Source organism: Rhinichthys klamathensis, unplaced genomic scaffold (genome assembly GCF_029890125.1).
Source record: "Rhinichthys klamathensis goyatoka isolate OS25496 unplaced genomic scaffold, OSU_Roscu_1.1 h1tg000121l_1, whole genome shotgun sequence".
NCBI classification, from domain to species: Eukaryota; Metazoa; Chordata; class Actinopteri; order Cypriniformes; family Leuciscidae; genus Rhinichthys; species Rhinichthys klamathensis.
The window spans coordinates 7,036,141-7,059,840 of record NW_026606658.1 but is presented as its reverse complement, the minus strand read 5'-3'; the positions used below and the strand labels follow the sequence as shown (position 1 = coordinate 7,059,840).

At 39.0% G+C, this 23,700-nt stretch overlaps 1 protein-coding gene across 2 annotated transcripts; it reads right to left on the bottom strand.

The window, feature by feature from the left end:
- Nucleotides 1-634: 634 nt before the first annotated feature.
- adgra1a (adhesion G protein-coupled receptor A1a) lies at nt 635-15,621 on the bottom strand. Of its 2 annotated transcripts, XM_056255768.1 has the most exons (7): nt 15,527-15,621; nt 14,849-15,004; nt 7,344-7,471; nt 5,221-5,344; nt 3,842-3,993; nt 3,123-3,218; nt 635-2,913 (listed from the first exon to the last, which is right to left on the bottom strand). In XM_056255768.1, exons 2-7 carry the CDS (start codon nt 14,849-14,851, stop codon nt 1,446-1,448), a joined length of 1,971 nt encoding a protein of 656 aa, XP_056111743.1. In that variant the 5' UTR covers nt 14,852-15,004; nt 15,527-15,621; the 3' UTR covers nt 635-1,445. The 2 variants fall into 2 exon arrangements, with proteins under 2 accessions (XP_056111743.1, XP_056111744.1); XM_056255769.1 differs by lacking the exon at nt 14,849-15,004 and having other exon boundaries at nt 15,527-15,602.
- Nucleotides 15,622-23,700: the final 8,079 nt, after the last annotated feature.

Sequence of the window (23,700 nt, the reverse complement as noted above, 5' to 3'; positions counted from 1 at the left end):
ATTATCTAATTTGACACTCTTTAGTGATTTACTTTTTAGTGGCATTATGTAAATTTGATTTATTTCTTGAATCAAAATTCAGTAAAAAAAATTAAATATTGCATGTGTGATGTTTCAATGAACTTACTATATGATTTACCAATTATTACTTACAATATGAGTTGATGCAGATATATATATATTTTTTTGGAAGCTCATTTGTCAAACGATCAGTGGGTAAATGGATAAAATCAGACAATTTTTATGAGCAAGGTGAGTTGGCACAGTGATATAAACTGTTAATAAGTCTCCTTTCTTCTAATGTAGAAAGTGAAGCCCTCCATTTTTTGCCTCAGAATAAATACCATGAGTGTTTCCAGTAAGCTTAGATGCTTTACTGTCAAACACATGAATGCATGTAGCCCATTAGACATGTAAATGATTGCTTCCTAGATTACAGTGAACATGCTTTAGTGCAAGATAAGACTTTTGATCAACGCAAAACTGATGGGTTATGTAAGGCCATTGACTTGAACTGATCTGCACCTCATTGCCAGTAACTAAACACTGTATGTGCATACATCGCATGTGCAGTTCAAAATGCATTCTGACTGGGCACCTCTCTTCATGATTTGTCACCATGGAAACACAGGGAGACTATTTGTTTGCTGTTTTTATGTCTGTAAAAGAAAAAAAATGACAGCTTCGTTTTGACAACCACACACCATTATCAACATATCACAGACTACTTGGTACTTTGGGCTAGATCTCAGTTTTAAAAAGTTTTCATTTTCATTATTGTACTATTTGGCACATATAACTGTTCATTGATTCATCTTAATTTCCGCAGTGATAATTCACAGGTTTCTTTAAAAGTGAAAATCGAATTAAATGCTGGTGTTTTCACACTTGCCGATCATTTAGAGTTTTTTTTTTTTTAACTAAAATGCAAAACGGAAATGTGGGAGATTTTGGCACTAAAAGAGAGGGCTCATCTTGCTATCTGGTATATACACACACAAGCATGTTGTCACATGCAAATATACATATACACATGCATTCACTTCTTTCTTACCTACTAAACACACACACATCCACAACAACATAATTGCACATTATGATACCATACCCAAAAACACATGTACAAAAATCAGTTTGATTATAAAAGACCATCCAAATTAAAACATATGGCATGTGATCTTTGCTGCCATATCAAAATGTCAAGAGAACAAACCAAATGGAGCTGGGATGAGACATGAAATGAAGTCTGAGAAGAGGTAAGCAGAGGTTCAAACCTCTTTAAAGGGGAAGAGAAGGTATATGGGGCGGGTGAGAGAGGGAAGTCACAGCAGAGGGACTACACAGTAGCTTAGCTCAGAGAAGAGAGGGCCTTTGGGTAACAGCCCTGGGACTACACAGTAGTTTAGCTCAGGCGAGAGAAACAGGTTAGCACGTAATTCACAAGCCTACACAGTTGTCTCGTTTTTCCAAGGTCCAGTCCTAATGTTACCCGTGGAATCCGAGGCAAGTAGGTAATCCTCCTGCTGACTACTGTTCCGGCTCAGCGTCCCTCGCCGGCTGAGGGTGCCTTTCCTGCCAAGCGTGGCCTGGGAGCATGACAGAGATGCCCGCGGAGGTGTTATATCCAAGTGCAGCATGGCGTCGTCCTGTTTATCTGCCATTTTTGCGCAACTGTACATCAGCGGTCCCATGTCAGGATCCTCTGCCTGGCAAGAGCTGACAAACAGTTCAGCTTTAGGGCAGCATATGTTCGAAAACGGGTCTGCTTTGGCACAGCACATGTGTCTGTGGCAGGAGAGCTGACTGTCCAAGTGCCCGCTATGGCAGGAGAGGCTATCGTGAAGGCTGTGTGAAGCCAGACTCTCGAGGTGAGGACTAGGACTGGGGCAGCGAAGCTGGTTGTCCGGATGGGGGCTGTGACAAGAGAGTTGAGTGTCCAAGTGTGACGTGTGGCAGGTTAGAGGGTTGTCCAGGTGCACACTGTGGGGGCTGTCCAAATGGGAGCTGTGCACGCTGCTATCCATGCTGGTGGAGGTCATGTGGTAAGAATAGTCCCTGAGGCAGGGCCGAGGTCGGTTGAAGGATCGAGTCTTAGACCTGTCCTTTAGGCAGCTTTGCAGGGGAAGGGTTGGCCGGGGCAGTTCATCAGTGAGGGACTGTGGACGGGTCGCATTCCCGATCGAAGAGGGACTGTGAAGCGTGGCACAGCAGGTGCTCATATGGTTCTGGGTTGAAGGCAGAGTACCCAACTTACAGTGTGGTGATGGGGAGTGGAGGTGAGGGGAGAGTAGAGGTTTACCCAGGCAGGACGAGTCGACCTGGCAGTGGATTTGATTCTGCCCGTGGGACGGGGTATGGCTGTGACTTTGGGAGGCGGGGACGGCGTTCCCTGCCGCTTCCCCATTGACCTCCACCTTTGGTTTGTTGGGGCAACAGGCCCACCACCGGTGCCACACGTCGTCACGTTTGGCACAGTGTTGTATCAGCAGAAAAAGCCCCAATGTGACTGAAAATGCTCCGTACAGGCAGCTAAAGATCATGTCTAGAAAATGACCCTGTGATACAGCCAGGGCGCCAAAAGCCCAGGTGGCCAGGAAGAGGAAGAGCGTAAAGGCGGTGGCCCTCAGCTGAGCTTTGAAAGAGTGCTCGTTGGCCAACATAGACGCTGTGATGGCTGTGCAGCCTGTGTGCTCACCGTGCTCACCTGGCTCTCCACTGACGGCGTGGCAGTGTCCGATTTCAGCCACGGCTAGACGCTGCTGTTCTTCGGTCATGGCCTTGAGCTCGTACTTGCGCTCCGGGTGCCGCTTTAGCTGCACGAATGTGATCAGAAAGTAGATGCACATTACCAAGACCAAGAAGGCAGTGGGTCCGTAGAAGCCGCCCAGACTGGGCTTCCAGGCCATCCAACAGCTGCAGCACAGATAGAGACAACAATTCAACTGACAGTGTTGGTACCACTCTACATCTAATTACAGACCTCATGCTAATTTATAGCATTAATTAAGACACATCTCCCGGAATCAGTGGCATTTGGTGATTTCTTACTGGCTTGGTAAAAATGGAGTAAACATATTACAATTGACAGCTAATTAGGCACTGCCAGTAAATGTGATACTTACTAAGGGGCGCCATCTCTGCTACCGTAGTTATCCAAGCTAACAGCAGCCGTAACGCCCACTATGATTAGGGGTACCCCACCACTGACCATATAAAACCTTACAAAGAGGTCAAAGAGGAGAAAATGTGGTTAAAAAAGACAGAAAACAGATTTTCATTATCTGATCAAAATGATACTTGTCTAGGGATGGCAGTTGTAAAGTATCTATCTATCTATATATCTATATATCTATCTATCTATCTATCTATCTATCTATCTATCTATCTATCTATTGTATATAATATATTCTAAATCTATACTCTATACTATATCTATACTCTATAGATCTATAGACTCTAGAAATCTCTACTACTAACTTTTTATTCAGGCTTCCTCAAGCCAACATCAAAGTTTTGTTCACAAAATTACTCATCTAGTTTAAGATCATTATTAATTATGAAATTATTTTTATTTTTATTTTGACTGAACATTATCAAATCACAGAAAAATTGCATTCAATTATTATAAGAACTACTACTAAAGAACACTACTGTTCAGAATATTGGGGTCGCAAGATTTTTTTTACGAAATTAATACTTTTATGCAGAAAGGAATAAAATCAAAAGTGACATGAGGAAAACATGAGAGATCAGTACTCCTGAATTTTTTTTGAAAAATAAACCCAGTTCTGAATTAGAATTCTCAATCTTTAGTGAATTCATGGACATTCATGCCGTGTACCTGAAAATGGTGGCTTTAGGGCGTGCTTTTGTGGGATTGTCCCTGTCCTGAGGTATGGGCGGAGCCTTGGACACCTCCTTGCAGATATTTCTGGCAGTGAAGAGCAGCCATAGCATGCTAGAGAGGGAGGAGTAGTGCAAGATAATGCCAACCTGTCAACGAACAAGATGAAACATTAAACATTGAAAGCTCACTCATAGAGTGCAGACTGGCACAGAAAACTGAAGCAGAAGTGTGTGTGTAGCCGCCTTGGTGTGTGAGGAAGGATGCACTGAGGGGGAGTTTGAGGTAATCCTCCTCAGACAGTGAGGTCATGCTGTTGTCCGCTTTGGTCCACTGCACTTTCTGCATAAAAGAAATCTTCCTACCCATCCGTTCATATATGATACACACGACGTTTATATGGGTTACTGGATGTAAATTAGTATGTGCTGTGAGTATCAGTCGTGTTTTTTCAATAAATTGTGTAAATGTATAAAAAATAAATGTGATATTCACTTTTTTGTTTACATCTAGGAAAATGTAAATAAATGTTAGAACAAATGTTAGTCACATAATTACATGAAATATTATGTAATATTAAACTAAATATTTAGATTATGCAACTGATTCATAAGCAATGTGAATGGGATGATCTAGCATGAATGCTTCAAGAAACCAGACAAGTGTACTCAATACGAAGAACAATTCTTCCAAAACTCTTAAACGGATGTTTTTTTCATCTTACAGCTTGAAATAGCGGGTAACGGGTAAGCAGCAAAACACTTCCCTGCAATTCAATAAATTTATCATCCTGTCATTCCAATTCAAATTCAATTCACAACCCTGATATTGTCATGTTTTTATTTGATATATTTTACAAATAACATGTTTCTTTTAATTCTTGATTAATGTGAAAGAGGAAGAATTTGACAGACATCACTGCCCTGCTGTAGATATACTGTGTACGGGGCCGCATGTCTAATGCATGTTCATTATGCGTCCAGTTATAAATCTGATGCTTTTAAACCTAGAGCTTTACTGACAGTGAATCAACTGCTGTCATTAAGTAAAATATGTTTAATAAGCATACAGCTATAAACATAATCAAATTAATCTAACTCACTGATCCAGGCTGGAAAATGTCTCTGATGAAGGAATAAGTGCTACACTTTGAAAGGCTATGGCAATCGTAGAGAGCCCCAGTGCATTAGCCTCTCACCACTGAGCAGCCCTGCCAAACAAAGCCCTCTGTGCCTTAGTAAATGGCGACCATGCTAATTCAGGAGTCAAAGAGGCCATATGCTACAGTGACTCTGAGCTGAGAGCCACAGACACAGGGCATGAATAATGTGGTTCGCTCAGGCCAAAATAACAGGGTAGAGAACTGGGAGACTTACCACTTGACAAATCACAGGGTACTTGATCTGGTTGATGCCTCCTGCAAACACCCCAAACGTCACGGCAGTGTGGAAGAGGAAGTTGAGGAGCATGTGCCATCCTTTCCTGCTGATTCGGATTATGCTGCAGAGACACACACACTCACATGTCAGATGAAGAGACAGTTGTGCCATGAGTAATACATCAACAGCTTACCACTGAAGGGAACAAGTAACTGCCTTTGAAGCACAATGCTATGACTAAAGAATCTTTTTGACCCCGTCTGCAAAGTGTCTCAAAGTAGAGTGGCTCACTAAATTTGGCACCGACCCTCTAAGGTTAGAAGTGGCCCCCTCTCCACAGAGCAAGCATTACTCACTGGAAATAACTGTGACAGTCAGGGGTGATGATACTATAAATATTGGCGGTCTGACTCAGGATCACAGCACTATCGTGGCAGTCTGTCCCAAAAACAATCCCTACTGTGACCTTCCAGTGTTAGTACTGTTGCTCCAAATAGCTGCTGTATGTTTTCAGTGGAGGAAAGACAATACAAAATGGCACCATGTAAAATGTAACATTTCACTAGTAAACATCACTGAATTCTGGCTGCAGAAAGACACTAGACCAAAAAATATATTATTAATGTATTGTCATTTGGCTAATATTAGTCATCTTTATTTATCAGTATCAGTAGTCCTTTAGATATTTATTGGCCAGCGTTTATTTAAATGTGGATTCATTTCAAACTAATTTATCAAATCAAAATCAATCATATAATTTATTAATCAAAAATGAGATTTGTTTAACATCTCAAATGTTTCTCCTAAACAGAAATGAGGTTACTTTTGAGGTCTCCTGCTTCTCACAAAAACTCTAACACTCTCACAATGGTCTCCTTTAAAGTTTTAGAAGAGATCTAAAAAAAACATCACACATTGTGCTCGATTTTTCTGTTAAGCTAGAGACTCTGGATCTCTCACATTTGTCTCCTCCAATGTCTCAGAAGAGAGCTCAACAACATCACACACTGTGCTAATATTTGCCTTCCAGCTAAAGGTACTTTCCTGCTGCTGTTGCCTTCTTGCCTCTCCCATTCTTTCCTGGCTACTGTCCTGTCCATTAAAAGTGAAAAACCCCAATGTAATCAAAAAAAGAGAAGAAAGAAAGAAAGAAAGAAAGAAAGAAAGAAAGAAAGAAAGAAAGAAAGAAAGAAAGAAAGAAAGAAAGAAAGAAAGAAAGAAAGAGCAACCTCTGAGCAATAAAACAGTCAATTCTTCTCAGTCAATTCTCAGTTTTGACTCATTTTCTTTTTATATTATTTCTAGTCTCACTGTCTCTACTTTTACTAAAATAATGCAATGAACATTAACTAAATGACATAAAATGTAACAAAACACACTAATGTATATTACTGATAACAAAAATAAGAATAATCAATTAAACCTTTTACAGTTTTCACCTGTGACCCTGGAACACAAAACCAGTCACATGGGTCAATTTTCTGAAATTGAGATTTATACATCACCAGAAAGCCGAACAAATAAGCTTTCCATTGATGTATGGTTTGTTAGGATAGGACAAAATGTCCGAGATACAACTATTTTAAAATCTGGAATCTGAGGGTGCAAAAAAAATCTAAACATTGAGAAAATCGCCTTTAAAGTTGTCCACTTGTGTTGCGATTGCGCTGCATTCACTCACAAAAATAAATGTTTTATATATTTAAGGTAGGAAATTTACTAAATATCTTAATGGAACATGATCTTTACCTAATAGCCTAATGATTTTTGGCATAAAAGCAAAAAAATAATAATTTGGGGTTGATAATTTTGACCCGTACAATGTATTGTTGGCTGTTGCCACAAATATACCCGTGCTACTTGTGACTGGTTTGGTGATCCAGGGTCACAGTACGGTAACTTACAGTTTGTATTTGGTGAGCATAAGAGACTTCTTTCAAAAACCATTAAAAAAATCTTACTGACCCCATACTTTTGAACTGTCGTGTATAAGATATAATATCAGTCACAATTTCTTTATCAGTGCATGCTCAACTCTAATGAACTAACCGTTATTTTTTTCAGATCCATGCTTTATTTAATCATTTATGTCACTGGTGCAGCTTAATTATAGTACATACCTGTGGTGAACAATGTATGTCATGATAGAAATCAGCAGGCAGAGCAACATCACTGCAGTGCAGGCGTACACCACTGGGTGCAGATAATCCCCTGGATATGGAGGAAAGGACAGCACCCTCTTTAAATCCTGTCAATAAAATCAGAATAAGAGATGACTTTTTTCAAAGAACATGTCAAATGATTAAAAAATGCAATAGTCTTTATATTGTATATGCACATTTCCCTAATTTGTTTATGTATTAATGCATATTGGTCGTGTCCATCTTTGGTTGCTTTAACTGACTCTTCACACCACTTTGTTCATGTACTGCTTGAAAAAGTCAGTCTCTTGGTGATGAAGTGTGTGATGGTACAGATGCACAACATGAATAAAGTTGTTGGATTTAAGAAACTGACCAGTAAAACAGTTATATCTATGTTGGTGTGAAATAAGAGGAAGAACAAAAAAGGGGTGAGTGGGAGGGGGAGACCAGAAGAAAGAAAAACAATAGGAGAGAAGAGAGTCGTCCCTGTGAGTCAAAGACTACACCCCCATACGCATCAATCTCTTTCAGCATGTCTATTTTATCACCCAGCCCGAAGATCTCCTTTGTTGTGTGCCTGAAGGGCTCCTTCCCCTCTGGAAAGCAGCACCACAGATGTACATGATGCATTTCTTTACACTCCAACAGACAAAATACACTCAATACACAAAACACACTCAAAATAAAGGTTCTTTATTGGTATCAATGGTTTCATGAAGAACCTTTAACATCCATGGAACCTTTCTATTGCACTAAAGGTTCTTTATAGTGGAAAAAGGTTCTTTGGATTATTAAAATGTATATATGTACATAAGAACTGTTCACTGAAAGGCTCTTAGGGGAACCAAAAAATGGTTATTTTATAGACATTTACAGCAGCACCATCTTTGATTTTTAACGGGAATGAAAGAGAGGCTGTGAGGGATAGACTTACATCTCTTCTGTGGGTTGAACTGTTATTTAATGTGTTTTGGATTGTTCTGCTGACGAAACACTGCAAAAATATCTTTCCGAGAAATTTCAGTAGACAAAAAACTCCAGACAGCATGAGCTGTGGAAAAATATAGATGATAGGAGCTTTATACTGCTTTTTACAGTGGATGCCATAGAAAACATGGTAATACTGTCCCTCACAGCCTCACTTTCATTCCTGTCACGGCGCCGCTCTGCATAAGGTCTATTGCATCGATGCGATAACTCCCTTTTGGAGCGTTTATTTTTAAGAGTGTACGCTCCACATTAAAACAGCCACTTTCCTTTAGTCTCCATCTTTAAACGAGAGAATAACATGCAGACGTCATTCAACACTTCCTTCAATCTTCAGCAAGTTATTTTTAGGTAAAAAGAAATAATCAGAATGTTAAAATCTACAAGATTGCCCATTTCAAAAATAAAAGACAGCCTTTAACTAGGACATATAAATTTAGTCCATGAAGGTATTAGCTATGAAAAGAGCAACATGCATATTGAAATCATCATACAAAAATATATATATATATTTAACCCTAAAATATGTCCTGCATTGTATATGATTTAGCTTCATAGTATTTTTTGCACTTGTGTCCCTGTCTCCCAGAGTGCATGTCTGCTTTAATCCAAGGTGAGATCAGCACAATTGCTGCCCATTAATCAGTTTCCCATAAAGCATCACTCAGCGTCACATTATTGATCCTTTGACCTCAGTTCTTCAGCAAAGATACCGTACCTTTAATGCCCTAAGACATCAAACCACTGTTGCACAGAATTAATCAGTTAATGCTGATTAATATCAACTCCTTTAGTGCCCCAAAGCATTTGAGAGAAAGTCATTTCAAACAGTTTGCCCATAAAACGTTTATCAAGGCTTTGGGGTACGCTATAGTCAGAGTTTGCCCTAAATAAAGATCTAATCAGGGTCACCACACTACAGGAAAATCTAGGAATTTCACTGAACACTCCTTTAGGATATTTATTTGACATCGGTAGAGCCAGCCAAAGTTCTTGTAGGTAAACCAAAGATTTGCTTGTAAAAATCCTCAAATTATCAAGTCAAAATACAATCTGCCAATGGGATTGGGTAAAAATAAACTCCAGCTGATGTCAGTGGTGATTAGACACTAGCATAGGCGACACTGCAGATGCCATGCATAGACACACACTTCATTGCTCATCCACTCTTTTCACTGTCAAAAAACTGTTCTAGTAAGTTTTCCAGGCAAAAGTTGCTTCCAAACTATATACATTACCAGTCAAAAGTTTGGAGTCGGTAAGATTTGTTCTATTAAGTCTATTACACTCTTTCAAAAATAAAGGTTCTTTATTGGCATTTATGGTTTCATTCCACAAAAGGTTCTTTATACTGGAAAAAGGTTCTGATATAAAAAAAGGTTCTGATATAAAAAAAGGTTCTTCACACCAAGAACTAAGACCTGTTCACTAGAAAGGTTCTTCTATTGTATTGCTGTGCAAACTCTTTTAGAAAAACAATACAGTAAAAAAAAAAAACAGTAATATTGTGAAAAATTTGCACATTTTAAAATAACTTTGAATTATTTGAAATAAAAGTTTGCAATAATTACACATTTTATGTATCCTAGCTGAATAAAATTATTAAATTATAAAAGAACATTTTAATGGTACTGTCCATTTATCACATTTTAATGGTAGTGTACATCTCTCTCTCTCGATACATCATTTCTCAGCCAATAGACGAATATTCAGAACGATATCTGCCGCTGCCGATACCTGTTATTTTCTAACTGTTACTGTGTTATTGTCTTGTTAACTTGCCCTAAATTCAACAGAAGAGAGATTTTCTTCACAGTGTGAGTTGCAGTCTCACACGTTTTTCTGCACCCTTTTGATTGACAGTATGAAATTGGCCCTGATCATCGTCTGTTTTTAAACAATCGGCCAATGGTAAAAATAATAGCTTATAATAATAATAAAAATAATACATTGTATATTTGAATACAATTGAATCAAATGATTTGCTAAATTCACTTTTCGATCTGGGGCCAGTTGCATAAACACAGCCGCTAACTAAAGACTGTGTCTTAAGGACTAGTCTGACTTAGTGACGTGTAGTATGGTGTCCCATACTCAGAATTTGTGCTATGAATTTCACCCATCCACACACAGCAGTGAGTATTGAACACACACACACACACACACACACACACCGTGAACACACTTCCAGAGCTGTGGGCAGCCATTTCGCTGCGGCGGGTAAGGTGCCTTGCTCAGGGGTAATGAGAATGGAAGAGAGCACAGTTCATTCACTCCCTACATTTCCTGCCGGTACTGAGACTCGAACCTGTGTCTCTAACCATTAGGCCACAACTGTCCCAATTAGAGATAATCACTATAACTATTTGGATTCAAATTAGACCCATCTAACTTTTTATGTGACTGATTTAAAGTTATGACCAGTCTTGAAAAAAAAAATGGATGACTAACTTGTAAGACTAGTCTAAGCAATTTATGCAACTGGCCACTGGCCTCTGCGAACTCCAGCCTAGTCTAATCCAATCAGCAAGCAAGTAGAAAAAAGGTCAGTGAATAAAGAGTGAGTGAGATGCCACTTCGGGTCTCAGCCAACGAGCATGCAGAGAGGAAGAGGATCATTAGAAAACTGTACATGCGTCTGGTTCATGCATCAGGTTCACCACTGATCAGAGAGAAGGACAATACTTAATGTAATGTTGTTAAATATTAAATATTGTAACAGACATATTTTCTGTGTGTTGGTAGTCAAACTTCAGTTCTGGCCTCATCACAGAGAAAATGCAAACAACACTTTTGAGCTACTGTACTGAGGAAACATACACTTATGAGATTTGTGACCGAACGCAACGCAACGCAACGCAACGCAACAGGCAGAGGTGAACGAACGGCGCCGAGCCGGTCTGGTCACACTTGAATTCGCCGCTGTAATGCGATCTCATGCGTAATACAACGCAGTGATGCCACGTCAGCCAATCACCACTCTTTGAGTTTTAAACGGGAAGAACGAAATGGCTCAGAAAAAACTAAAAAATAACCATCTTTCCCTTAATAATAAACATAATGAGTGCTATTGTTTTCATTGATGTGCAACCTGTACATATCTGTTAACATCTCAACACATGTGTTTTGGGGTTTTATGACCCTTTAAAAGAGGACTCAGTGGAACTGCTAACATTCTGCGAACTGACCCTCTTTCTTCAAGCAGTAACATTCCAGACCAGTCGATAGCACATTTGGTGGCAGAAGTGTAAATGCCATCACAATATCACAGACCTGGAAAAAGAAAACTAAATATACTATGTGGATGCAAGAACTGATAAAACATGACATCTAAAATCAGTTTTAAAATATGTGCCATTGAGAGACAAATTGTTGGGAGTTTTGAGAGGGTGATCATATGAAAACTGACAGATCCAATTCTAAAGCAAATGGAGGCAGTGAAACAATGGGAAAGGACCGGCTGCTGTCACTAAGACACCATGCTTCCCCACTCAGACAGACTGTGCTTGGATTCAATATGATTAGCGAAATAGCTTCAGCCTATAGCTCTTAAATTGATTAGGGTATATTGTACGTTCAGGGGCCAAAGTGATTGACACTTTTCTCACAGATGTATGAGTAAAGTGATATTTAATGAGGCACTGAAATTGATTGATCAATACAGCGTCTTTACAGCATGCTACAAAGCTGAAACTGTTCAATCTCATAAAACTTGTTCATACTAATATGATGTTATAAAGATTGGTGTGATTCCTCCATATTTAGGTCTCTGATGCATCTTGAGCATTACGAGTGTTCTTGGCCTCTCCTTCTGTGTGCCTCAGTGAGCATGCTTATCTTAGAGACAAAACTTGGTCAATCAGTCTGCTCCAGTGCACAGACTCATCTTTCCAACAGAATATGACGGTTTGGGCTTGTTGCAGGCGTTTACAGATATATTCATAAACATATACCAACTGTGCACACTCACATTTACACATGTGTACAAATGTTGCAAACATACATGGCTCAATATATAAAAGTCACATGCAGATGCATCCACAAGGCCCATAGGCTTGCATGCACACACACACACACACACACAATCTCTCCCCTTCTCTCTCTCTCTCTCTCTCTCTCTCTCTCTCTCTCTCTCTCTCTCTCTCTCTCTCTCTCTCTCTCTCTCTCTCTCTCTCTCTCTCTCTCTCTCTCTCTCTCTCTCTCTCTCTCTCTCTCTCTCTCTCTCACACACACAGCACAAAACAAAAAGAAGTAAAACACCCATTTTATAACAACCGTCTTTGTATTCTATCTACAAATACTGTTTAATATTCAAGATTTCCCTACCGTATAAACAACTAAAATGAATTACCATATGATCTATAATTAAACTAACTTAAGTATGCAATTCAATTTTCATCTGCAATGTTGGTGGTAGGGGGCTTGATCTTCACTGTAATCCTTGTGGAAAGTATGCACTTGTGTGCTGTTTAAGAGAGCTGCTCTGCACATCCCTTGCACTTTCATGTCCTCTGTAATCTGAAAAAGCTCTTTTGCAAGGTCTAATGGATAATGTGGTGCTCGGGAGAACATACTTCATATTTTTACACAGCTCTCTGAAAAACTCATTTCTGATTGGTCAAATCGCAGCATTCAGCAATCAGATATTTTTGGATACGGACAATGCTGTACAACTGACCGCTCACCCAGGATATTGGTTTCCTATTTAACCTGTGTTCTGTCTCACCACTGCCTCCACAAGAACGCTAATGAAATAATCAATATTTAATGTTCATTTATTTATTTATATCTATTAATATTTAAATATCTTCAGGGTGATCCTGCTCACCTAATATCTAGAAAACAGTAGAAGCTGGGATATTAATTACAATAAAAAAATCATACTCATAAGGCACTACATAACACACTGAATACTACATAAAAGGCACTACATAGCACACTGAATACTACATAGAAGGCACTACATAGCACACTGAACACTACATAGAAGACTGAATAAATAAATAAAAGCAGCACTGGGAAACCTGCTGCTGACTACATTTAAAATGCATTTTGAGATCTATAGACATACATTTAGATAGGAATAGTAGGAAAATGCCCTGATATTTGGGCCCAAACTACTTTGTTTCAATAAATGTAATAATAATAATGACATATGTTGGTCAGTATACTGTGTGCCAAACATGCACCCTCTATTGCCTATAAGATCAGGTTCACCACTGACCAGACAGAAGGATAATGCTTAATGTAATGAACAGGTTCATTTAAAAAAAAAAAAAACTGAATGCATTAACAGAATAGGTCAGCTATAATATATAAAATTATGGGGCTTGAGAAAAGTATATAAATGAGCCTTGTGATATGATAGAATAAATATTATTTTTAACATGAAGTACACCCACGCAGTGGCATTTCTCAACATCAACACTCTAATCAGGTTCCTGTGTGACTCGCTGTTTTAAACTGTGGTTTGTTTAAAAAGATTATAATCTCATCTTAATCTTTCCCCTGCCTCCCTGCAATATGTCCCTATTTTCAAAGCAAACCTACGCCCTTGCTGAGATCGAGGTTGTTAAATTATTAGATCATGGCCATTTTTAACACTTAATTGTCATTGACTGTAGGCCTAGTTGGTTCGGGTCTCTGTCCTTGGTGCTTAAAACAGATAAAGCACTAAAGGCACTCTCCGTGGTGCTGCTGTGATCTGCCGTGCTTTCTGTACGGTGAAAAAAAAAAAAAAACGTTGGCTGATACCAGTGACCTGATTGGCTAGATATCTGAAAAGAGGAAGCGGCGACAACCGACGTCAAACAGCCAATTTAGACGTCATAACGCACACAATTAAAACCTATTCACGTCATAGAACCAAGAGTAGCCTATACTTTGGTGCAGGCACAGATAAAAACATTGTAATCGGGAAACAAAGTAAAATCGCCTTTGCCTCAGGGATAACCTATGCCACGGACACGCCACAGCCCCTTGATGATTAGCTGACAATGACAATTGATATTCATCACACGCGCACTCCAGCTTCCAGAGCCACCAGTGCGGTTACCCTCTGACTAAATCCCTTCTACACAATCTCTACCATATTCAGAGATTCAAAGACAGTGCATCGACTATACGTAATTGTATAAAGTTAATTTAACAGTGCGGCGAGATTGAGCAAGCGTCTGGCACTACAACAAATGGATCCTCTTTCTCTGCTCATGAGAAAATGCAACGTTAATATATGATGCGATGCCATTGTGAGGCATTGCTTTAATTTCGTATATCACATCGGAGATCAATGCTACTGCCCACCGCAAACGCCCGTTTGTTTTTGTGAAGAAAAAAAAACCCTTCTCAATTCACTGCCATTATAGCTAAAACAGTTGGTCATCATCGAAAGTTTGTGTGTGATAAGAGATGAAGAGACAGCAAAGTTTTATCTCGTAACATGAACAGCCTTAAACTAAACTAAAAATATAAATTATTTACTTGGAATCACTCACCATCAGATCCTCAAAGTTAAGGTCCAGCTTTAGTGCAATGGTATCAAGTATCACAGTCGGTTATGATGTGGCCATCTGGCGCGTGGCCCTTGTGCTCGCGGAGAGAAACGGCATTCCGAAAGGCGCTGAGGGGGGGTCATTCTCCGACAGGAGAGGCTGCAGAACATCCGATAAAAAAAGCAAAAAAAACAAAGCGAACATCAACACGAACCATTCCTTGTTAAAAGTCGGCTCAGAATTATTGAACTTAAGTCATTTGCGGCAATTCTCGTTGGGCACGTGCGCATTCGCCGTGACGTAAGTCTTTGTAAATTTCACTCGTGCAAATGTTAAAGCACAAGCATCCGAGAAAAGAGCAAGACGACCACTTCACAGCGTAGGCAGTGTAGTAAAGGTTTTATAATAGCCTTGCTGCTATTTCAGAGCCCTAGGAACGGTACTATAGTGTCTCCAAAATCGTAACCTTATGACGAGCAAACATAGCCAACACCCCTTACCTTACCTTACCAAAATGGCACACTCAAGACTTTCATCGGAAAAATGTTTTTTAAATGAACGTGCGTGAATTCATGCCTACCCTATTTTGTGAATATCACTTGCAGTATCAGAACGAGATTGCCAAGGCTATATAGGCTACTATCTCAAACGTAACGTTTAGCCTACTGCAAATATCCTTACCTATTTTAAAGAGAGCAACTGGTGTCGTACCCCATCTTTACGTCCCGTTATCTGGCTTGACGAGCGTGAGCGCATGTAATAGGCTACTCCATGCATCTCTAGGAAGACAAATATCAGGTCTTGGGTTGTGAAGCGAGAACCGATCAACCGGTTCCATTTTATCAAACAAAATAGCAGAACCAAATGATTTTCATGACGTTCGGTTCCGGTAACGATTCTCGAATCTGCATTGTTCCGCCGATGCAAAAGGAACACCGCGGTGAAATACTCTGACAGTGTTTCCCGTACTACCATACACTGCAACACCGCCACTGAATCAGCAGGAGACATGATACAGCGCGACCTATGTTTAACCAAAGACTCTTATGAGCCGGATCTTTTAGTGATTCAAAAATATCACAAGAAGCTAGTCCAATTCTCTAACGAAATGACTCTTATGAGCCGGTTCATTATATTTAATCAATACACTTTTGCTCATTGGGAGCTGTTACTGAAATTTTGACTCACTTACTGAACCCCAAGGTAATTCTTTCCTCATGTCCGACTCGAAATGAAAATGTTAGGCTATAAGACTCGTGGAAATTAAACCTGATGACTTAAATGTTCACATTATGTGTTTTGTTGTAATCAGGAGCCTATTTGACAAAAACAAAAAAATGAACACATGACAGCCTATTTAGTATTAATATGTCACCTCTAAGCTGTGAAATGTACTATTTGAAGGCGTTTGAAGTCGTAAACAGACCTTTTGGATTATTTCTGATTTGTTATGCGATCTGTTCTGTTGAAATCTGAAAAGATCCCATCAGCAACAGGCCCAACCTCAACTTTATTCCTCAAAAGTGGTGGTCAGAGTTCTCCTCTCACCACCGTTAACGGGAACACGTGAGATGATGGACTATTAAAGCAATAATAATGAGGGGGAGAAAAATAAAACAGTACCTCAGAAATATCGTGGGATGAATTCTAGCCTAGGTAAATTTATTCTTCCCACCCCCCAAAAGGCGTCTGGTGGGATCTACCAATCTGAAGAAGAGAGAGAATGCGTGTGGAAACAATGCAATGTCGTCGGTCGCGTGAGCGGCGCTGTTGAGCGCGCGCGATTAAAGTTACCCACTGCAGAGGTGGAAATGGTTGTAACCATCTGAGCTCGCGGGCACATCAGCGCTGCAGAGCAGAGCTGATTTAAAGAGACAACCTACCAGGTTTAAACCTTCGCATGTAGCGTGTTTTGGAGAATCGCATCGGGAGGTTTCACCCTGTTATTTATTAAAAGCGTTTCTTAATCATCCTTAAGATTTCTATTTGTGTTTGTCTGCGTATAGCCAAGCCTATGTATTATAGCCTATGTGTGTGTGTGTGTGTGTGTGTGTGTGGCCAATGTCCCCACAAAGAGGGCAAATTATCCTTATGGGGAAATGTTTTGGTCCACACGAGGAAAACAGCTTATAAATCATAATCAAGTGATGTTTTTTGAAAATGTAAAAACTTTATTAAGATTTCTATGATGGGTTTGTTTAGGGGTTAGTGTAAGAGGATAGAATATAAAGTTTGTACAGTATAAAATCATTATGTCTATGGAAATACCCTATAAAACGTGTGAGAGAGAGGTTTTCAGTAAAAAAAAGGTGTACTCGAAGGTGTTAAAGATGTACTCATAGTAATTTTTGGCTAATTAAAAAAGTTTAGCGTATAAATAAATTAACAACATGATATTTCTCAAAACAACTGAGATTATAATCTCACCCACATGAGATAAATACTTATAACACAAAAGTCACAAAAACCTTTTTTTTTCTACAAGGAGCGGGTGCTGCCATGTTGAGATCACCAGTCGTGCCATGCAAATGACACCATGAGTTAATGCCACCATGAAATCAAAATTATTATTTTTATGGATTATTGCAGTATTTATAATAAGTTATTTATCCGTGCACATGATTATTTAAAAAAAAAATATATATATATATATATATATACCGTATATATATAATGTGCCCTCCTAATCTTTAATCAGAATAACTTCCCCTCCCCCTTGCAGCGACATATCTTTAAGACATGTTTCATAAACTTAAAATATGTTGATTCTGTTGACGGGGCAGAAAAAGAAGCTATCAATGGCTGCAAACAGATTTCTGAGAAGGCCGGTTCAGAAAACCCTCGAGTGACTGCAAAAAACCTGCAGCAAGACTTGGTGGCAACAGGCACTGAGGTTTCAGCTCGCACAGGCACTAAATGCATGCTGTTTTCATGCCAGAACTCCAAGACGTACACCACTACTGACCCAAAAACACACAAAAAAATCTGTTCTATGGAGCAAAACAGAACTTTCTGGCCCTATGGATCAGCGGTATGTCTGGAGGAAGAAGAATGAAATATATGCTGAAAAGAACACGCTGCCAACAGTTAAAGTCCCCATGAATTCAAAATTGACCATATTTACTTTGTTTGCCTAAATTGATCGTTTTGTGGTGAACAATTCATCCATGCAAGTCAATCCACACAAACATTTTTTTTGGCTTCGTAATCTTTAATCAAAATCTGAAATTTCCCCTCCCCTCTGCATTGGAGGACCTTCCCTGATGACGTATGTTTGACGGTTTGGGTGTCTGCTTAACATCCGTAACCACGCCCCTCCAACTGACAGTAGACAGGCTGAATGAAAACACCTACTTTTCTAGATCCAATCAGGTGCTAGTTGAAAAAAAAAGCCACGCCCACTATTTTGCCTCATTTAGTATTCCGTTTCTCTTGGAAATGCGTCACAACACTGGAGAAAAGTCGTTTGTAACTTCCGGTTCACAGGGACTTTAAGCGTGGTGGGGGCTCTGTGATGCTCTGGGGCTGCTTTGCATCCTCTGGCACTGGAAACCTGCAGTGTGTGGAAGGCAAGATAACGTCATGTCATCAGTCAGGAAGCTGAAGCATGGGCGTCATTGGACCTTCCAACAGGACAATGATCCCAAGCATACCTCAAATTCCACCAAAGCTTGGTTGCAGAAGAAGTCCTGGAATATTCTACAGTGGCCATCAGTCACCTGACTTGAATCCCACAGAAAATCTCTGGTGGGATTTGAAGAAGGCGATTGCAGCACGCAAACCCAAGAATATTACTGAACTGGAGGCCATTGCTCATGAAGAATGGGCTAAGAGGAATGGGCTGCCAGAAGCTGGTGTCTGGTCATACATCTCGTTTGCAGAAGGTTATACCAGCAAAAGGGTGCTCTATTAAGTACTAAAGATGCTTGCCATGAAGGGGTGGAATAATTTTGAGACTGCAGAAGTCATTAAAAGTTGCACTTTCAGTTGAATTTGGGGAAACAACTTGAAACATTTGTTGTGTTGAGCTATTTCAGTTACTTTTGTTTGATTTGTTCATTGCAAACAGTTGTCTGTACATTTTGCCAATAAACCCTTAAATCAAATAGGTTGTTTGATTACAACTGTATCCAATGTCCCACGGCTACCCACAGTTCCCATGTCACCAATCCACCAATAACATGACAAAACACAATATTAAAATGTACCTTTATATAAACTAACACCTATAAAGTCATAGAAAATCAGCAATAAAAATAAGCTTATATGCTTGGGGGAAAAGTTATCAAAGAATTTAAATTCAGAGTTGTAGCCTTTTCCATAGTTACATTCAAGTGAGTAAACGCATCTTCCAAGTATCTATAAGCTACTTGGTTGCTCAAAAAATTTGATGAAGTTGAACAGAGATGCCAGAAGATATAGGCTATGTCATAGTGAAATTTTAAATCTGGTTTAAGGTTAGAAGCAGAATACAGATAGGCCTACTACAAAGATATACATGCATCTATATATACACCACAGATGTGTTTTTCCCCCCTGAAGTGGTAAGTCTGTCACCTTTTTTAAATTCCTCTTAAAACAATGACCACCCACTTGTTCTGTACCATGTTAGGTCTCAGTATTGCAATGCCGTAGGGCACACTTTCACCCTGTCACCCACGTCGCTACATGAAAACAGTCCCCAGCTAAAGACTTACCTGTTTTATCAGCAGAGGAACAGCTGCTAGCTTTCATACAATACCCTCATGTTTTTTTCACAAGTGTTCCTAGTATTTTTTTGTTGTTGTTATTGTTTTCTCTGGGACTCATTGTATGCAGTTACACTACAATGCTATTCAATAAGGTTATATTAGCATCCTAATTGAAATTTATAAAGCAATTGCCTTAGAGAATGCTGAAAGGTCCCTCATCCAGTTGTTGTTGCGTTAAAAGCATAACTAGCCAAAGTGTAATTAAACCCTGTAACTTGGTTTCTATGCCAACAAGACTACATCCCTCTTGACTGTTTTCAATTTAAGACTAGATGAAATAATTGCTTCTAGGAAAATTCTTGGCAATTCCAATGTATTGGATTGTGCGAATAGGTATTAAATACACTGACTAAACTATCTTTTTGCCAGACACTTAAAACAAAATGTTCGCCTTGGGTCAGGTCTTGATGCATGGATGTCAGTAAAACTGAAATACCATGTCTGAGTGAAAGTTCATTGTGTAACCTTGGTTAAAGCACAAATTCAGATTGGTTAGATAAATGGTAATATTTTTTAGGTTTGTCAATCTTGATGAATTCAATCTGATTTCAGATTCTAAAGTGCTGTTTATATGAACCCTAAACTTTGTAAGTATGTCCTATTCACAAATTCGTTTACATGTGCATTATGTATTCCAAACAAAACTTCAGCGTATGAGCAGAGCCCAGACGCAACATACAGAACAGGAGAAAGCCATCGCTATAATGTCACCGGAACTAACAGTGAGTATGATTGTAATTTTTGACAGTCTGTAAACATAAAGATCATGGTCATGCACAAGGTATTTTTGAATCCAATTGAGAAAATAGTCAGATTCAAGCATTTATATGAGTATTTAAGGTCTACACCACCCCTACCAATCTAAATTTTAAATTTAACTCGAAACAACCTCAATCGGGTGTGTTTCTCAAAGGCATTGTGAGCTAAGTGATCGTGCAGACCATTGGTACCAGTGGTTCTACGATCTAATTAGGCTTACAGTGCTTTTGAGAAATGCAGCCCAGTTTGATTTAGGCATTTACATGAAGGCTTTTCTTTTTTACCGAGCCATGAATTATTTGGTTGCATGTAAACATAGCCATTGATGCACACCAAGCACATTTTATAAATAATTTGTTGACTTTGTTGATGAATGTTTTAAGAACTAATTTCCTTGGCTTAACTTGGCTCATACTGATGGTCTTAACTGTAGGAAATGCATAAAAGTCTGAAAATATCAATTTGATATTCTGTGGCCCGGCTCCTCCAGATGAGGCTGTGAATCAGTGACAGCATTGTCTCGGACAGGAAGTGCCTGTCAACTGTCACATGTGATTTACAGGCAGGCTCAATATTTTGGGGAGTCTGCCTGAACCAATCCCTATTGTCTAGAAACATGCTTTGTGCTACTGTTAAAATACAATAAGCTGGTGACTGCTGTGATGACAGGCTGGATGGGGCATCAACCACTCAGCATAGCTCTGTGGGAGTCGCATCCCAGAATGAAATCATTCTGTGGATATGGATCACTGTGGAAGCTTCAACAGAGGGGTGCAAGTTGAAAGTTAAACCCAAATGCAAACTGACTCGCCTAATAACAATGAAAATGCCATTGTGGCCTATATGTTAAAGGAGAACTCCGGCGCAAAATGAACCTTTGGTCTAATTACACATTGTTACCTAGTCAACCGTTATCTGAGATTTGTTTTCATGATTATCGAATGTAAATAGTTTTATCTCTAAAAACAGTTTAGCCTATAAAGCTAGTATAACGCTAGTATATTGGGCATAGTGTAATGACAAATAAAAATCGCTTGTTAATACCACTAACAAGGCTGAAAATAGACCCACACTAACACGGTAGCATAATGAGGGTCCCTACCTTCAAACCGAAGCATTGAGAACTTTGTAAGTGTACAGACAGTTTAATAAGAAGATATTTTAAACATACAGTCAACTTCGCGTAAACAGGCAGAAGCCATCTTTGAAAAACAGTCTCTACCAGTCGATCTACGAACGCCGATCCAAGTGCGCTGGTGAGATGTGAACGAGCTATAAGTTGTGATAAGGTGAGCGTGAACAGCAGGCTTGGATCGGCGTTCGTAGATCGACTGGTAAAGGCTGTATTTCAAAGATGGCTCCTGCCTGTATACGCGAAGTTGACTGTATGTTTAAAATATCTTCTTATTAAACTGTCTGGACACTGACAAAGTTCTCAATGCTTCGGTTTGAAGGTAGGGACCCTCATTATGCTACCGTGCTAGTGTGGGGCTATTTTGAGCCTTGTTAGTGGTATTAACAAGCGATTTTTATTTGTCATTACACTATGCCCAATATACTAGCGTTATACTAGCTTTATAGGCTAAACTGTTTGTAGAGATAAAACTATTTACATTCGATAATCATGAAAACAAATCTCAGATAACGGTTGACTAGGTAACAATGTGTAATTAGACCAAAGGTTCATTTTGCGCCGGAGTTCTCCTTTAAGCATAGTTGGTGTTTTGTTCTTCATTATTAGATTCATGGCAGTATTGTGGATGCATTGTTATTTTAGGATTTTGGCTGGAGAAAGTGCTAAATGTTGGGCAGTAAGCCAAAGTAATGAATGTACAATAACTACCTGGTGCCAGCACTATGAGTGTATGCGAAAGAATTTCCTATTCATCAAATAATCCTGAAAAAAATCTTTCACAGTTTCCACAAAAAAAATTTAGCAGCACAACACTTTTCAACATTGATAATGTAATGTAATGTAGTATAATATAAATGTGTTTTTGAGCACAAAATCAGCATATTAGGATGATATCTGAAAGATCATTTGACACTGAAGACTGCTGAAAATTCAGCTTTTCCATCACAGGACTAAATTACATGTGTAAAATATATTAAAATAGCCAACAGTTATTATAAATTGTGATAATATTATATCACAGTATTGCTGTTTTATTGTATTTTGGATCTAATAATGCAGTCTTCGAAAAAATACATTTACATTTAGTCATTTAGCAGACGCTTTTATCCAAAGCGACTTACAACTGAGGACTAAACCAAGCGAGTCATTGTGAAGAGGCAAAAACAACGCAAGAAGTGCTCAAAATACAAAGTTCAGACATTGCTCGGAGTAGCATAAGCCAGACAAGCGAGGATTTAAAGGAAAAGGAAAGAATTTTTTTTTTTGTTATGATACCCCAAATCTTTTGAAAGGTAGTGTATTTAATTTATGTGGGGTTTTTTTTTTTTTACTTCTATAGGTGCCATTTCAAACATTGTTTCTTAATATCATTGTAACGTCTTCGGCAAGGATGAGCAGAAGAAGGGATTCGCTATAGTGCTTTAATCAAATGAAACGCAATTATCCAGGAATCAAAGGAGTAAACAAAGGCAGCATAACAGCATGTATAAATAAACAAGACAATACCTGACTAAGAACAGAACCAAACTCAGGACTTAAAGGATTAGTTTACCCAAAAATGAAAATTCTATCATCATTTACTCACCCTGATGTTGTTCCAAACTTTCCAAAAGTTTCTTTCTTCTGTTGAATACAAAAGAAGATATTTTAAAGACTGTTGGTAACCAATCAGTTGAGGAGCACCATTGACTTCCATAGTATATATTTTTTCTACTAAAGCATGTCCTGTCACAGTAAAACAGCAAGGCAATAGGATGACGATCCTGTTGATGATATGGCTAAGCGACAGGCAATGTCACCTGGGAGAGTGAATCACAGTTCATTTTCTACATGGATCAGCACACATCTTTGTTACTATGGAAACAAGGTCAAGTGAGGTCAGGGGTCAACAAAGTTCAAAAGTGATACGTTAAGGTTTCCTGTCAGATCAGATGGTGAAAACAACTGCCATGACAACACTTCCCAAACAGTCAAGGAGACACAAAGAGACAGCATGTGAAGAAGGGTTTTTACTGTACAGCAGCCCATCTCAGCGATTTAAAATGTCATAAATAGTGTATGAGAATATGTCTGTTGAAAGATGCAATGGCACACAATCACGAGAAGAGCTAACACATACACTCTGACACATAAGCAAACAAACCCCTGAAAATGGACGTTACTTTTTAACATTTTAAGACATGTATGAAGCTTGAATGAGCATCGCCGCT